Below are 15,925 nucleotides of genomic sequence, written 5' to 3'. Positions count from 1 at the left end.
TTCTTGCATTTCTACCTTAGATTGATGAATATTTGTGCTTTTTAGAAATCTACCTTTGGTTGTTTATAACTGAAAAATGAAATCAATGAAGAAAAAAAAATTAAAAATTAAAAATTGTCTATAAAATGTATTCACAAGTCTTGCTTAATCATTGATGGTTGAAAATATACAACCTGATAATTGCCCCATAGGTCCTACTAGAGGTTGTATCCTCATTGTCCTATTATTGACTGATTCATGTGTTCCTTGATGCAAGTAATTTTTTATCAAATTATTTACAACACTAAATACTTTTAATGAATGGTGTTTTTTGTTGATTTGATTTGGGGAAAAATCATTTTATAATGTCATATTTTGTATTATTGTCATGTTTTAGTTTATTTGTAAAAAATAGGAAAATTTAGACAATATAATGAAGAACAATTAGTTTAGTTGAAAACAATGGTCTTTGTGCAATTTTCTTTCACAGTTTGTAAATATTTTGTTAACAAATTAGCAGCAAATTAGTATATCTTTGTTATATGATGTTCTTAGATGCTTGAGTAGTTGTTTAAAGCGTTTACGAATATTTTATATTGCTCTTCAAGTTTGTTTGGATACAGCTTATTTTATTGAAAACTGAAAACACTGTAGCAAAATAATTTTTAAATGTGTGAATAGTGCCGGGGACCTATTTTTAACCATGAATAGTGCATGAAATGCCTGCAACAAAAAAAAAAAAAAAAAAGGCCAAACTCTGGTTCATTCGGATCCAAACACATACTTCATCTTCCTTATCCTATTAGTGTGTTCTTTGTGATTTTAAAAAATAAAGTCAATTTTGTGTTTAAAATTATTTACTTAATTATCTATTCATTTTTTTGGATTAGATGTTTAATTAGATTATATGACATCATTAACACAATACTTCTTCCTTTTTCACAAAAAAAAAAATCTCTATTTTTCCCCTTTGGAATTGTACTATTTTTAGGAATTAGGAAAAATAATTACAATCATTATGTATAAAGCTATAACCAATACTTTTGCTTGGAAATAGGGCATATTTCTATTGCGTTTCTTCAAAACCTTATTAAATTTTTGAATGATAATGCTTTGGATATTTGGCTTGATCACATTACATTTGATATGTTTTACATATTTGGGAGAAGCAGTTTGCCAGTTTGACTCTGATGTGAGTTTTATTTTTCCTTTTTTTTTTTGTTCTGAATTGTAGGTTTTGTTGAGTTTTATTAAATTTTTAATACTTTTCTCAATGTTTTTGATTATATGGTAGAAAAAAAATTAGGTTTAAGAAAGTTTTTTAAAACTAAAAGAATAATTTTCAAATTACATATATTCTTAAATGATACACAAAATATTATAATATTTTTATTAAAAATTAATATTTTCACTAACTTATTTTTGAATTTTTGAGAAATTGTCATTGGTTATGTAAGATTCTTCGTGGTCACTAAAATTTCGGAAAACTTGTTTTCAAATTTACCACTTAGATTTTAACATTGATGATTATCTGTCCTATAATAAATGAAAATATAATTATGAAATACATTACTATTTATTAATCTAAATTAAAAAAAAAATTAATAACATCACTTTAAAATTTTATCACGGGCAACACACTGGATCTGCAACTAGTGCACTATAAAACAAGAAGTGTGAACATGTCGTGTGGCGAAATATTCATTGGAATATGCAGTGGGTGATGATGAAGTGTGTTGAAATGGGTGGACACTTCAGCCCACATAGACATGTGTCCTTCTGAAACAACCCTTTCAGAAGAGGACCCCTACATGCATAAAGTCATGGAAGTACTGTACCTGAGATGGACATATCAAACCAATGTTCAACGTTATCTTCCTGTTTTAATGGCTGAGAATTCATGTCGAAAGTTATCTTTCTATTTCAATCACTGACTTAGCACATAGCGAGTGTGGATTCTTTTATCACGTTTGTACGAAAACAAAAAACATATTTTTCATGCAACCAATTTTCCCCAACACAAAAGGCATATATAAAATAATAAAAGTACGGTGTTAGTGACCAATTATTGGAGCCACTGTTTCTCTTTATCTGTTTCTCTCTTTCCGTCAAGATGAACATCTCTATGGAGCTTTTGCGGGACTTCAGGTACTTATTGATTTTTCTTCTTTCTTCTTGTCTATCACATTTCTTCAACCACATTTTTATGGATATCTTGATGGTGTTGTTTTGAAACTAGTATTGCAAAAAAAACTATGAAGATTCTGAACAAGTACATGTTTTTTCTTTTTGTCTTAATTCTTATTTATGCACTGCTTTTGTCTTCTTTTCCATTTTCTTATTAGCACATAAACTTCAGATGATTTAGAAGCTGCGTAATTGTAGGATAAAACAATTGTTTTTTGATAGGATAGGATATAGCAATTGAACATGTGCAAGTATGCCAATTAATCATTCAATTTTGCCAGATAATCTCATTTTGTTTATCTTTACTTTCAATAACCTTTATGTCAAGAGGAAAATTAGAATGCATCAAAAAAAAGTTCCATTGGTTTTGAGGATTTTAGTAAAAATCACCTTGAGAATATTTCCAAATGAAACTTAGTTCTTTCAAGACCATTTTCTTAGCACCTCCACCTCCTTTTGGACAATTACGGTACAACTATAGTAAAAATGACTATTAATATTGTTTGATAACGATGGCTATTACTTCTTAACGTACTAGTCATAATATCAGAATCTTTATCCAGTCAAAACTTATTTAACTTTATGAATAATTCAAAAGTACTTGCATATATTAATTTTGATAGTATCACTAGTACATAGAGTTTGGGTAATTCACCTCCAGGATACAGCAAAGTCACTAGCTGAGTATCTCTTCAATTAAATTGTCAAATTTATGTTTAAACCAAAAAAAAAAATCCCTTGGTTATGATCAAGTTCATCTCTTTTCTTTTCTTTTACTTTTCTTTTTTTTTTTTTACTGAAAGATAGAAAATCTCATTTTATTTCAATAAAAAAAAAAAATCATTTCATCTTGATCGCATGCACACTAATCTAATTTCAATAAAATAAAAATCATCGTCCGATCTTGATCACACGCACACATGTCAAGTGATCCACAGTGTGCATGTTCTAGAGTCATTTGTCTATAAATTCACTTTATCAGTCATATACAAGTGCTTGTGTTACTATATACCCATCAAAATTTTGTAAACTTTATGTGGAGCAACATTATTTAAATCGCAAATCCACTTCCTTCTGCTTCCATTCTCTAAATTAACAGGTGCAATAGCTATCGTATCAGTTGATAAGAATGTTGCTTAAATCTGGAAGTAATGAAGAAGTATAATTCAAACTTTCGCCAATCATCCAAGATATTGAGAATGTAACACATATGTACTGTATTCAGGGCTCAAGAATACATCCAAAGAAGTATAAAAAGCTATACCGAATTTGACCACAGGATACAAATATACTACAAAAATATCTCCAAAAGATATCAAGAATAATTTTTTTGGGTCTTTTCAGCACTTAAAAAAAAAAAAATGGTTTCTTTTCCTTATTATTATTATTATTTTTTGTGCAAAGCTTTTCTTTTTGGCTTTTGCCTTTTAGTAATAACAGTAGTGTAGATATATAAGTATACACTATACAGTGAGTTTGTGTCTTGGAGGAAATCCGGATTTTTTTTTTTTTTTAAATTTTTATATCTTGATGTAATTGGTTTCTTGTTATCGTGCTATACAATAGGGATATATTTCTTCTCTCCCATGCTTTTCAACTGACTCTTCTAAGATTTTACAAAGAAGTGGAAGCCTGAGATCAAAGTGTTAATTGACTCTTGATGCCATATGTGGATGTCCACTAGTTTACTAAGAAATAGAATGCCAATTTAAATGATTAAATGAAAGTGAACATATTGACTAAAAAATTAACCAAAAAAATATATTATCTTTAAAAGAACCCCTAAATTATAAGGTTTAAAATGTAAATTATCAATAAATAAATAAAAAATATGCCTGAAACTATTCTAGATTTTTTTCTCTCTTGAGTCCTTGCAACAAATAAATAAACAAAATTGTAGGAAAGTAGATCGTCCTCAATTGCCTGTCTAGTTCTTTTTTAATGAATCAGGTAAGATATTATTAAGCTCAAAAACTATTACAATACATTGTCAATAATTTGGCATCTCTTGATATTTTCAACAGAAACGGCCCAGTCCCATTGTTGTAACAGGGATCCCCCACAAGCTACACAGAAACCTTTTTTTTTTTTTTAATTAATTAATTAATTTATTTATTTTTATGAAGAGTACACTTGAAACATGTACAACACTACAACCAATCTTTGTTCTTACTTTTCACTTATTGCCTGAAACATGCCATCTTCAGTCCTCATGGCGCCATTGAATATTCGAGCATTCTTTCTGAGTCCAAAGGTGATTGCAGCAGCTCATGCTAGCCTCTAGTTTATTGAATTCATATTCTCTGTGGTTTCTCTGTATTTAGTCTAACAGAATGGTCCATTTCTAGAATTTGATCATAGGCATTAGCTTTGTGATAACGGAGTATAAAGGTCTATTATAGTATTTACAATTTATCGACCACTACATATAATATCAAGTCTACTACGACCGTCGCTTTTCACATTTGCCCTTACTGGTCCACGTTCTCCATTATCTTTTGCTTGTGCATTTTGTTTTTGTCTCAGACTTCCAGTGATTTGCTTTACATAATCTCTTATGCATTGTGCAAATATGGATACTCCTTTTGGTTGAACAGCATTACTGTTCCATGTTATAGAATCATTTACTCCATATTGTAAATAGAATTTCATTTTTTATTCCGTTGCAAAACTAAGTTGTTCTAAGATATATAGAGAACTAGTTAATTTACTTTGGTTAACAAAATATGTATTCATAAGATGCTATGCGACATACAAATAGAGCAGTTTAATTTCCATGAACATGCAAAAAGACCCCCCATCCTTGTGTTTGTGACGCGCTTCATATATAGAAGACAACAGATAATGCAAGAAGAATGCATGTGATTCTTTTTGACTCAATGCTACCATTCTTTTTTATGATAACAGTTCCGTTGGTGCTGGCGCTAGCAGAGCATTCTCTTACCCTTTTACAAGAAAGACCAAACAAAGACAACTTTCCTTTGTCTACCTTATCAGAACTTCCTATAGGTAATCTTTCTTTCTATCTTCTCACTTTCATGATATCATCATTTTCTCTCTCATTACTCATTTCCTTTGTGTGTGTGTGTGTGTGTTTTAGCTTTAAGAGTTGTTCTGCAACTCTATCATTGACAGCAGAGGTGGAAGAGAAGCCAAAGTTTGATGTAGACAAAGCAGCTTTGGTTGCAAGGGAGCTCAGAAAGAGCTTTAATTCTGGCAGGACAACAAACTATGACTGGAGAATGTCACAGTTGAAGAGTATTGAGAAGATGCTTGAAGAAAAGGAGAATGACATTACTGAAGCTCTTTATAAGGATCTCTCGAAGCCTGGACTTGAAGCCTTTGTTGCCGAGGTACTCAATCTTTTTCTTTGCCTTATGACAATTAACAAGTAGATTAATTGTGGACCTTATGGATGTGGTTAATCTATAGTTTTTATTATTATTATTTGTTTTAATTTTTTTTTGAGCAGCTATATGTATCATGTGATACTCTTATTTGATTTAAGTTATAAGACTCTGGAATCTAATTTGACAAAGGAACAACTTTTTTTTTCCATTTCTATTAATGATTAATATTAAAAAAAAAAAAAATTATCTATCACACTTTGCCTGGTTGTGCTCAAAACTGGATAAAAGCAGAAGAATACATGATTTTACAAATCTAGATAGGAAATAAGTGGAAAAAACAAACAAAAACATGTCAGTTCCTTCCGCATCTTTCTTTGGTTATTTGCATCAAAGGAATCTTTTATGATGGAACATTTGCATAGATGCTCTCTCTTTCTCTCCATTTTCCGGAACTCATTTGAAGTGAAAATGAGTCCGGAAATCATTTTCACCCTTGACCGTGAGTCAACTGAAAATGATTTCCGGAAAATTGCATTTTCCAGCGCAACCAAACACCCGAAAACTTCGAAAACCATTTCCGAAAATGGTTTTCACCCAAAACAAACGCAGCCTTAGATAAAGTATATATTTTTTACATTTATGATTATCCCTATAATAAATGAAAATATAATTATGAAATACATTACTATTTATTAATCTAAATTAAAAAAAAAAATTAATAACATCACTTTAAAATTTTATCACGGGCAACACACTGGATCTGCAACTAGTGCACTATAAAACAAGAAGTGTGAACATGTCGTGTGGCGAAATATTCATTGGAATATGCAGTGGGTGATGATGAAGTGTGTTGAAATGGGTGGACACTTCAGCCCACATAGACATGTGTCCTTCTGAAACAACCCTTTCAGAAGAGGACCCCTACATGCATAAAGTCATGGAAGTACTGTACCTGAGATGGACATATCAAACCAATGTTCAACGTTATCTTCCTGTTTTAATGGCTGAGAATTCATGTCGAAAGTTATCTTTCTATTTCAATCACTGACTTAGCACATAGCGAGTGTGGATTCTTTTATCACGTTTGTACGAAAACAAAAAACATATTTTTCATGCAACCAATTTTCCCCAACACAAAAGGCATATATAAAATAATAAAAGTACGGTGTTAGTGACCAATTATTGGAGCCACTGTTTCTCTTTATCTGTTTCTCTCTTTCCGTCAAGATGAACATCTCTATGGAGCTTTTGCGGGACTTCAGGTACTTATTGATTTTTCTTCTTTCTTCTTGTCTATCACATTTCTTCAACCACATTTTTATGGATATCTTGATGGTGTTGTTTTGAAACTAGTATTGCAAAAAAAAACTATGAAGATTCTGAACAAGTACATGTTTTTTCTTTTTGTCTTAATTCTTATTTATGCACTGCTTTTGTCTTCTTTTCCATTTTCTTATTAGCACATAAACTTCAGATGATTTAGAAGCTGCGTAATTGTAGGATAAAACAATTGTTTTTTGATAGGATAGGATATAGCAATTGAACATGTGCAAGTATGCCAATTAATCATTCAATTTTGCCAGATAATCTCATTTTGTTTATCTTTACTTTCAATAACCTTTATGTCAAGAGGAAAATTAGAATGCATCAAAAAAAAGTTCCATTGGTTTTGAGGATTTTAGTAAAAATCACCTTGAGAATATTTCCAAATGAAACTTAGTTCTTTCAAGACCATTTTCTTAGCACCTCCACCTCCTTTTGGACAATTACGGTACAACTATAGTAAAAATGACTATTAATATTGTTTGATAACGATGGCTATTACTTCTTAACGTACTAGTCATAATATCAGAATCTTTATCCAGTCAAAACTTATTTAACTTTATGAATAATTCAAAAGTACTTGCATATATTAATTTTGATAGTATCACTAGTACATAGAGTTTGGGTAATTCACCTCCAGGATACAGCAAAGTCACTAGCTGAGTATCTCTTCAATTAAATTGTCAAATTTATGTTTAAACCAAAAAAAAAAAATCCCTTGGTTATGATCAAGTTCATCTCTTTTCTTTTCTTTTACTTTTCTTTTTTTTTTTTTTTACTGAAAGATAGAAAATCTCATTTTATTTCAATAAAAAAAAAAAAATCATTTCATCTTGATCGCATGCACACTAATCTAATTTCAATAAAATAAAAATCATCGTCCGATCTTGATCACACGCACACATGTCAAGTGATCCACAGTGTGCATGTTCTAGAGTCATTTGTCTATAAATTCACTTTATCAGTCATATACAAGTGCTTGTGTTACTATATACCCATCAAAATTTTGTAAACTTTATGTGGAGCAACATTATTTAAATCGCAAATCCACTTCCTTCTGCTTCCATTCTCTAAATTAACAGGTGCAATAGCTATCGTATCAGTTGATAAGAATGTTGCTTAAATCTGGAAGTAATGAAGAAGTATAATTCAAACTTTCGCCAATCATCCAAGATATTGAGAATGTAACACATATGTACTGTATTCAGGGCTCAAGAATACATCCAAAGAAGTATAAAAAGCTATACCGAATTTGACCACAGGATACAAATATACTACAAAAATATCTCCAAAAGATATCAAGAATAATTTTTTTGGGTCTTTTCAGCACTTAAAAAAAAAAAAATGGTTTCTTTTCCTAATTATTATTATTATTTTTTGTGCAAAGCTTTTCTTTTTGGCTTTTGCCTTTTAGTAATAACAGTAGTGTAGATATATAAGTATACACTATACAGTGAGTTTGTGTCTTGGAGGAAATCCGGATTTTTTTTTTTTTTTTAAATTTTTATATCTTGATGTAATTGGTTTCTTGTTATCGTGCTATACAATAGGGATATATTTCTTCTCTCCCATGCTTTTCAACTGACTCTTCTAAGATTTTACAAAGAAGTGGAAGCCTGAGATCAAAGTGTTAATTGACTCTTGATGCCATATGTGGATGTCCACTAGTTTACTAAGAAATAGAATGCCAATTTAAATGATTAAATGAAAGTGAACATATTGACTAAAAAATTAACCAAAAAAATAATATTATCTTTAAAAGAACCCCTAAATTATAAGGTTTAAAATGTAATTTATCAATAAATAAATAAAAAATATGCCTGAAACTATTCTAGATTTTTTTCTCTCTTGAGTCCTTGCAACAAATAAATAAACCAAAAATTGTAGGAAAGTAGATCGTCCTCAATTGCCTGTCTAGTTCTTTTTTAATGAATCAGGTAAGATATTATTAAGCTCAAAAACTATTACAATACATTGTCAATAATTTGGCATCTCTTGATATTTTCAACAGAAACGGCCCAGTCCCATTGTTGTAACAGGGATCCCCCACAAGCTACACAGAAACCTTCTTTTTTTTTTTTTAATTAATTAATTAATTTATTTATTTTTATGAAGAGTACACTTGAAACATGTACAACACTACAACCAATCTTTGTTCTTACTTTCCACTTATTGCCTGAAACATGCCATCTTCAGTCCTCATGGCGCCATTGAATATTCGAGCATTCTTTCTGAGTCCAAAGGTGATTGCAGCAGCTCATGCTAGCCTCTAGTTTATTGAATTCATATTCTCTGTGGTTTCTCTGTATTTAGTCTAACAGAATGGTCCATTTCTAGAATTTGATCATAGGCATTAGCTTTGTGATAACGGAGTATAAAGGTCTATTATAGTATTTACAATTTATCGACCACTACATATAATATCAAGTCTACTACGACCGTCGCTTTTCACATTTGCCCTTACTGGTCCACGTTCTCCATTATCTTTTGCTTGTGCATTTTGTTTTTGTCTCAGACTTCCAGTGATTTGCTTTACATAATCTCTTATGCATTGTGCAAATATGGATACTCCTTTTGGTTGAACAGCATTACTGTTCCATGTTATAGAATCATTTACTCCATATTGTAAATAGAATTTCATTTTTTATTCCGTTGCAAAACTAAGTTGTTCTAAGATATATAGAGAACTAGTTAATTTACTTTGGTTAACAAAATATGTATTCATAAGATGCTATGCGACATACAAATAGAGCAGTTTAATTTCCATGAACATGCAAAAAGACCCCCCATCCTTGTGTTTGTGACGCGCTTCATATATAGAAGACAACAGATAATGCAAGAAGAATGCATGTGATTCTTTTTGACTCAATGCTACCATTCTTTTTTATGATAACAGTTCCGTTGGTGCTGGCGCTAGCAGAGCATTCTCTTACCCTTTTACAAGAAAGACCAAACAAAGACAACTTTCCTTTGTCTACCTTATCAGAACTTCCTATAGGTAATCTTTCTTTCTATCTTCTCACTTTCATGATATCATCATTTTCTCTCTCATTACTCATTTCCTTTGTGTGTGTGTGTGTGTGTTTTAGCTTTAAGAGTTGTTCTGCAACTCTATCATTGACAGCAGAGGTGGAAGAGAAGCCAAAGTTTGATGTAGACAAAGCAGCTTTGGTTGCAAGGGAGCTCAGAAAGAGCTTTAATTCTGGCAGGACAACAAACTATGACTGGAGAATGTCACAGTTGAAGAGTATTGAGAAGATGCTTGAAGAAAAGGAGAATGACATTACTGAAGCTCTTTATAAGGATCTCTCGAAGCCTGGACTTGAAGCCTTTGTTGCCGAGGTACTCAATCTTTTTCTTTGCCTTATGACAATTAACAAGTAGATTAATTGTGGACCTTATGGATGTGGTTAATCTATAGTTTTTATTATTATTATTTGTTTTAATTTTTTTTTGAGCAGCTATATGTATCATGTGATACTCTTATTTGATTTAAGTTATAAGACTCTGGAATCTAATTTGACAAAGGAACAACTTTTTTTTTCCATTTCTATTAATGATTAATATTAAAAAAAAAAAAAAATTATCTATCACACTTTGCCTGGTTGTGCTCAAAACTGGATAAAAGCAGAAGAATACATGATTTTACAAATCTAGATAGGAAATAAGTGGAAAAAACAAACAAAAACATGTCAGTTCCTTCCGCATCTTTCTTTGGTTATTTGCATCAAAGGAATCTTTTATGATGGAACAATTTGCATTTAGGAAACTCCCCTTCTGCCAGTGCTTAGAATCCTAAATGTTGCACACCAGCTGATACCAAACCTGGAGAAAAGGACAGTTACAGTAGGTTAATGGCTTAAAATTTAGTCACTTTATATGAACAGCTCACATTAGGAACCAAAATGTTTTAAAAAGAAAAAAAAAATGCTGCTCAAGTGAGCATGATAGTTCAGAAGTAATTAATGAGGGAAAGTTGAGTATAAATTACAAAAAGCCAAGGATAATGAAGGATATTTAGGGAAAGGGTGAGGGAAGGGATGATTTTTAAGGCCTGCATCCAAGTAACACTATTGAAGTGGCAGGTTTAAACTTATTAGAGCTAACAGTTGCTGACTTAATGAACATATGTCATAAAAAGTAGTGGCAAAGCAGTAGGAAGGGGGAAACCACAAGTTTTAAAAGGTTAAAGGTAGAAGAGTGATATGAACCTTCAAACAACAAGGTTGGAGTGCACAGATGTAGTTAAATATGTGATACAGCTGAGATTGGTGTTCTATATTAGGTTGTGGCTGGTTTTAGTAGCAAGGTTAATGAAATGGTTTTTCTAAATGAGCTTAATCTATTACATTGGTATCAATGATTGTTTTGTTGATAATGTACCTACATCAGTTAAGTTTCTATTAGAATTCACTTAAATACCAATAAATAAATAAAGTCAATTGAAAGGCATTAAACTAATTTACTTTATAATATTGCACTCTCTAGATGTTTCCTTTCTGTAACAAAATATGTAGGCTTATGATGCATAGATTTAACTTATTATAATCTTAATTGGTTTGTCTTTATGATAAACTCTTCTATTTATTTGTTTAATTAAGTTAAGAAACACAACTCTGTTCTGTACCAACTTCATCTCTTAAGAACATATGAGGTCTAATTGTTGCCTTCATGAAAATTTTGCATCAAATCTGTTTAGGCAGGATGACATGATTAGCGTCAAATAAAGAGGACACTGTGTAATGCTTTCTCATTGGTTGACTTGGTGTCTTTACAATATTGAGTTTTAAACTTGTGTCCTGTTTCTTTACATACAACTGTCTTTTTTCCTTTTTCTCATTAGCATTATGAGTAGTGTAACTTTGATTTGCTTTATAACTAGAGCTAATTGGATGAAGCATATATATGCAGATTCTTTTTTTTTTCTTTTTGCTCACCTATTTACTCAATGTAGTCTATTAGTAAATAAGCTTTCTGTTTAATGCAGATTTCTCAGGTAAAATCCTCATGTAAAAAGGCGCTAAAAGAGTTGAGTCGTTGGATGATTCCTGAAAAGGTGATTAACAATAAACACTTCTATGGTTGAGAACAACAACAATAGGTACTGTCGTAGGTGTCTCCTTGAATTTTAACAAGTATAACTTAATACAAATTATCAACAATTTTCAGGTCAAAACTTCGCTTACAACATATCCGTCATCTGCAGAAATTGTGTCAGAACCCTTAGGAGTTGTGCTGGTCATCTCAACATGGAACTTTCCTTTCTGTAAGTATAAAAGAATCTTGTTTCACGCAATCTAGTGTCTACAACTGGTTACACAGAACATAATTTGCATAATTTTGAATTCTTGGCCCTACACATCACCATTGTTGATCCATGTGCTTTTAGTAACTATATATAATCACTTTGTATTGGAGCTATAACATCCGTGTTCTTTGCTCTTTTTGTCACTATATTCTTGTATCCTTTTCTTGGTTTAGCCACTTGCTTCTCATTTCATAATCAAATATAATTTTCAAAAAAAAGAAAAAAAGAAAAACAAAATTATACCACATTCTTTTCCACCTAAAATTTAAAGTTTCTTTCACTTTTTTGTTTCATGTACATTCACTTTCACTCTAGGTACTATATTCTCAAAGCCCCAATTTCACTATTTTTTTGTCTTTCTATTATATGCCCGAGGCTGCATTAGTGTGCATATAATCTCTCCAAGTTTGATTACTTTCCCATTGTTATGTGACATAATGATTGTTGGATCTCGTTTCCTTCTCAAATTGATTTGACTCATTATAATTGTGTATTTTCCCTACATTAAATTACTCAAACCTTTCTTGGATTATATATAGTATACATAACTTTTTTTTTTTTTTGAGGTACTTGGATTATATCTTATTATAGATTTGCTCTTGTTTCACGTTTTGTTCAACTTTTCCACTCTTTTCCCCCCTGTTTTGGGGGCTTTAATGGCATCATATGAGTTCTCACCATAGACATTAGTAGTTCCATCTATTAAACTATCCTCTTATAAATTAGGCTTCTTTCAGTTAATAACATAAATTGTCTCTATTTTCTAGTGCTATCACTTGATCCAGTCATTGGAGCTATTTCAGCTGGTAATGCTGTAGTCCTAAAGCCATCAGAAATTGCTCCAGCTACATCATTGTTGCTATCCAATTTAGTTGAGGAATATCTAGACAAATCTGCAATAAGAGTTGTTGAAGGATCCGTCGATGAAACCACTGCATTACTTGAGCAGAAATGGGATAAGATACTCTACACAGGTTAATTAGCCTTTAATTAGTTTTTGCAATTTCATCAGACATTCAATGATTGGAACACTTGTAGTTACATGTATAAACAATAGTTGTAGTCAAAGTCCCCTACCATAATTATTCACTGGCACAGTTTGACAACTCTTCATGTTTGAGGTGTTTTTTCTAGTACCTTGGTTTAAACCTTGGTGCAGTTTGAATAATCAAAGCAGTGACACATTCATCTTAAATTGTCATTGTTTCTTCATGTCTAACTTGCTCATATTTAATGTTTTATGAAGTAACTGTTGAGTTTTTCTGCAGGCAGTGCAAGAGTAGGGCGCATAGTGATGGCTGCCGCCGCAAAGCACCTTACACCAGTAATTCTAGAACTTGGAGGAAAGTGCCCAGCTGTTGTTGATTCAAACATCAACTTACAAGTATATATTTCTCCTTGAGCTTGAACTATGCTTTCTATATTCGTTTTCATGGATTAATCTTTTGAAAATTTAAGGTTGCTGTTAGGAGGATAATTTACGGAAAGTGGGCATGCAATAATGGGCAAGCTTGTATCGGTGTTGATTATATAATCACAACAAAAGACTTTGCTCCAAAGTTGGTAAGGTTGTCTGTGTGGAAAACAGAAATAGTACGTTTCAAAGATATATTTCTTTATGCATGCTTGCTCTACAGATAGATGCCTTAAGATATGAATTGGAGCAATTTTTTGGGAAAGATCCAATGGAATCAAAAGACATATCCCGCATTGTAAGCTCATCCCACTTTGCTCGTTTGGCAATGCTCATGGATGATGATTTGGTATCTGACAAAATTGTTCTTGGAGGCCAAAGGGATGCGAATCAATTGTGAGTACGATGGACTTTGTTGGATTTAGCCTGTTAACAATAATATATAAGTTAGATGAACTCTTTTTACATCAACTGTCCTTGTATTTATGGCAGAAAGATAGCTCCAACCATCTTGTTGGATGTTCCAGAGGATGCACAGATAATGCAGGAGGAGATATTTGGGCCTTTAATGCCCATTCTCACTGTAAGTACTAAAACCACATTAAGAGTTACACTTTACTCTGAGGCCTCTTTCAAAGGGATATGATCATTGATCAGGGAGAAAACCCTCTATTCTGATGAAGTAGACTTACTTCCTCTCGCCAACGATCTTGTGAGCATAAAAGGGTAGTCACTTGAATTGTGGATACCAAAATGCTCTCTCTGCCTCTCTACAATTAAAGGTGGTGAAACCATCGCTCTTCTTCATGCCAAAGAAAAGTCCTTCCCTCAATTTTTCTTCTGGAAAATTTTTTACTAACCATTGCTGATGTTTGTGTACAACATTGAATTCTAACAGAAGTTATGTCAACATTGCCTTAAGTGAAACACAAAATATGTAGATATGTTTTAATTTTGCTTTTGGTTTTTCACAGGTTGAGAAAGTGGAAGACAGCTTTAAGATTATACAATCAAAACCTAAGCCCCTAGCTGCATATCTCTTCACTAATGATGAGCAGCTAAAGAAGAATTTTGTGCAAAACATATCTTCAGGAGGAATGCTTATCAATGATACCATCTTACATGTGACTACTCTCTTCCTTAAATTCATACAGAAAAGATAGACAGTTCCCAATTTCTGCCAATGTTAGTTTATTACATAAATCAAGTCATGTTTGAGTCCGACATAGATGCACACCAAAATGAGGATGAAATCAGCACCAATTTATTTAGATCTGAATGATTGCCATTATGGAATATTTTAATACCTAGCAATTGATATGTTTGACAATTGCCTATAGCTAAATTAGTAATTGAGCAAGAGTGCTATTAGCATAGTTGCATTCTGCAGAAATGAGATCTACACTAATTAAGAGCATCAGAGTCAAAGAGCGGAATAGTGAGTTTGAGCCTTTGAAGATCTCAATCAAATGATAAAAGCTGAATGTTAAAATTTAATATGTATTAATATGTTTTGGTTCTACATTGAGAATCAAATAACACTTTGTCTATGTCCTCCCAGGCCAAGGGGAGGCATATAAATTTGAATCACTCCCCTTACAAACTTAAACTACTTGATAGATATGGATGAGGTCTACAGATTTAAACCAAATATAAAATAGTGCAAATGAGGTCAGTGTCAACACCCACTAAACCCCAATTTTTACTTAGCAACATACAATATGGAGATGCAAGGAGACCACAAACTGCATTTACATGATTGTCTTGTACTTCTAGGGTTATCTACAAAGAATTGTAGATTTTGTTAGTATTAGCATAAGTTAGTGCTATTGGACATGCTTTCTCTCATTATCTATGTTATAACTAATTCTTTTTCTATTATTTTATATCTTACAAACTTCACAATGCAGGTTGCGACAGATGGTTTACCTTTTGGTGGAGTTGGAGAGAGTGGAATGGGGTCATATCATGGGAAATTCTCATTTGATGCTTTTAGCCATAAGAAGGCAGTGCTGTACAGAAGTTTTGATGCAGATGCATCTATAAGGTATCCACCATACACGACTCAAAAGCAAAGACTATTGAAGGCCGTGATCAATGGCGACATAGTTTCCATTATACTTGCTTTGATTGGATGGTGAAAAGACAGAAAAGATAGAGATGAGTCACATTGAACATCCGTTTTCTTCTGTTTTATTTCTTATCAAGATTTATTTCCAATAATTGATGTCCAGAGATATTCTACTTAATGATAATGAGTGCTGCAATAGCATTAATGAATCTGAAGTTCTCATCAGTTTTTTTTTAGGACACAATTTTAGTTAGATGGAAGGTCAATTTATGCCAATCACACAATTTTGTCAA

General features: G+C 31.9%; 2 protein-coding genes across 2 annotated transcripts; both read left to right on the top strand.

Annotated features, from left to right (window-relative positions):
• Positions 1 to 1,977: 1,977 nt before the first annotated feature.
• Positions 1,978 to 5,576, top strand: LOC136069115 (aldehyde dehydrogenase family 3 member I1, chloroplastic-like). The gene is made up of 3 exons (XM_065777296.1): positions 1,978 to 2,127; positions 5,074 to 5,175; positions 5,267 to 5,576. Exons 1-3 carry the CDS (start codon positions 2,093 to 2,095, stop codon positions 5,559 to 5,561), a joined length of 432 nt encoding a protein of 143 aa, XP_065633368.1. The 5' UTR covers positions 1,978 to 2,092; the 3' UTR covers positions 5,562 to 5,576.
• A 1,072-nt stretch (positions 5,577 to 6,648) lies between these two features.
• On the top strand, positions 6,649 to 15,841 carry LOC112039267 (aldehyde dehydrogenase family 3 member H1). Its single transcript, XM_024072120.2, has 12 exons — positions 6,649 to 6,778; positions 9,736 to 9,837; positions 9,929 to 10,181; positions 11,827 to 11,895; positions 12,009 to 12,105; positions 12,915 to 13,121; positions 13,416 to 13,531; positions 13,606 to 13,710; positions 13,785 to 13,957; positions 14,054 to 14,144; positions 14,536 to 14,685; positions 15,472 to 15,841. Exons 1-12 carry the CDS (start codon positions 6,744 to 6,746, stop codon positions 15,700 to 15,702), a joined length of 1,629 nt encoding a protein of 542 aa, XP_023927888.1. The 5' UTR covers positions 6,649 to 6,743; the 3' UTR covers positions 15,703 to 15,841.
• Positions 15,842 to 15,925: the final 84 nt, after the last annotated feature.

The sequence above is a fragment of the Quercus suber genome, unplaced genomic scaffold (assembly GCF_002906115.3).
Source record: "Quercus suber isolate HL8 unplaced genomic scaffold, Cork oak 2.0 scaffold_152, whole genome shotgun sequence".
NCBI classification, from domain to species: domain Eukaryota; kingdom Viridiplantae; phylum Streptophyta; class Magnoliopsida; order Fagales; family Fagaceae; genus Quercus; species Quercus suber.
This window is presented reverse-complemented; position numbering and strand designations above follow the sequence as displayed.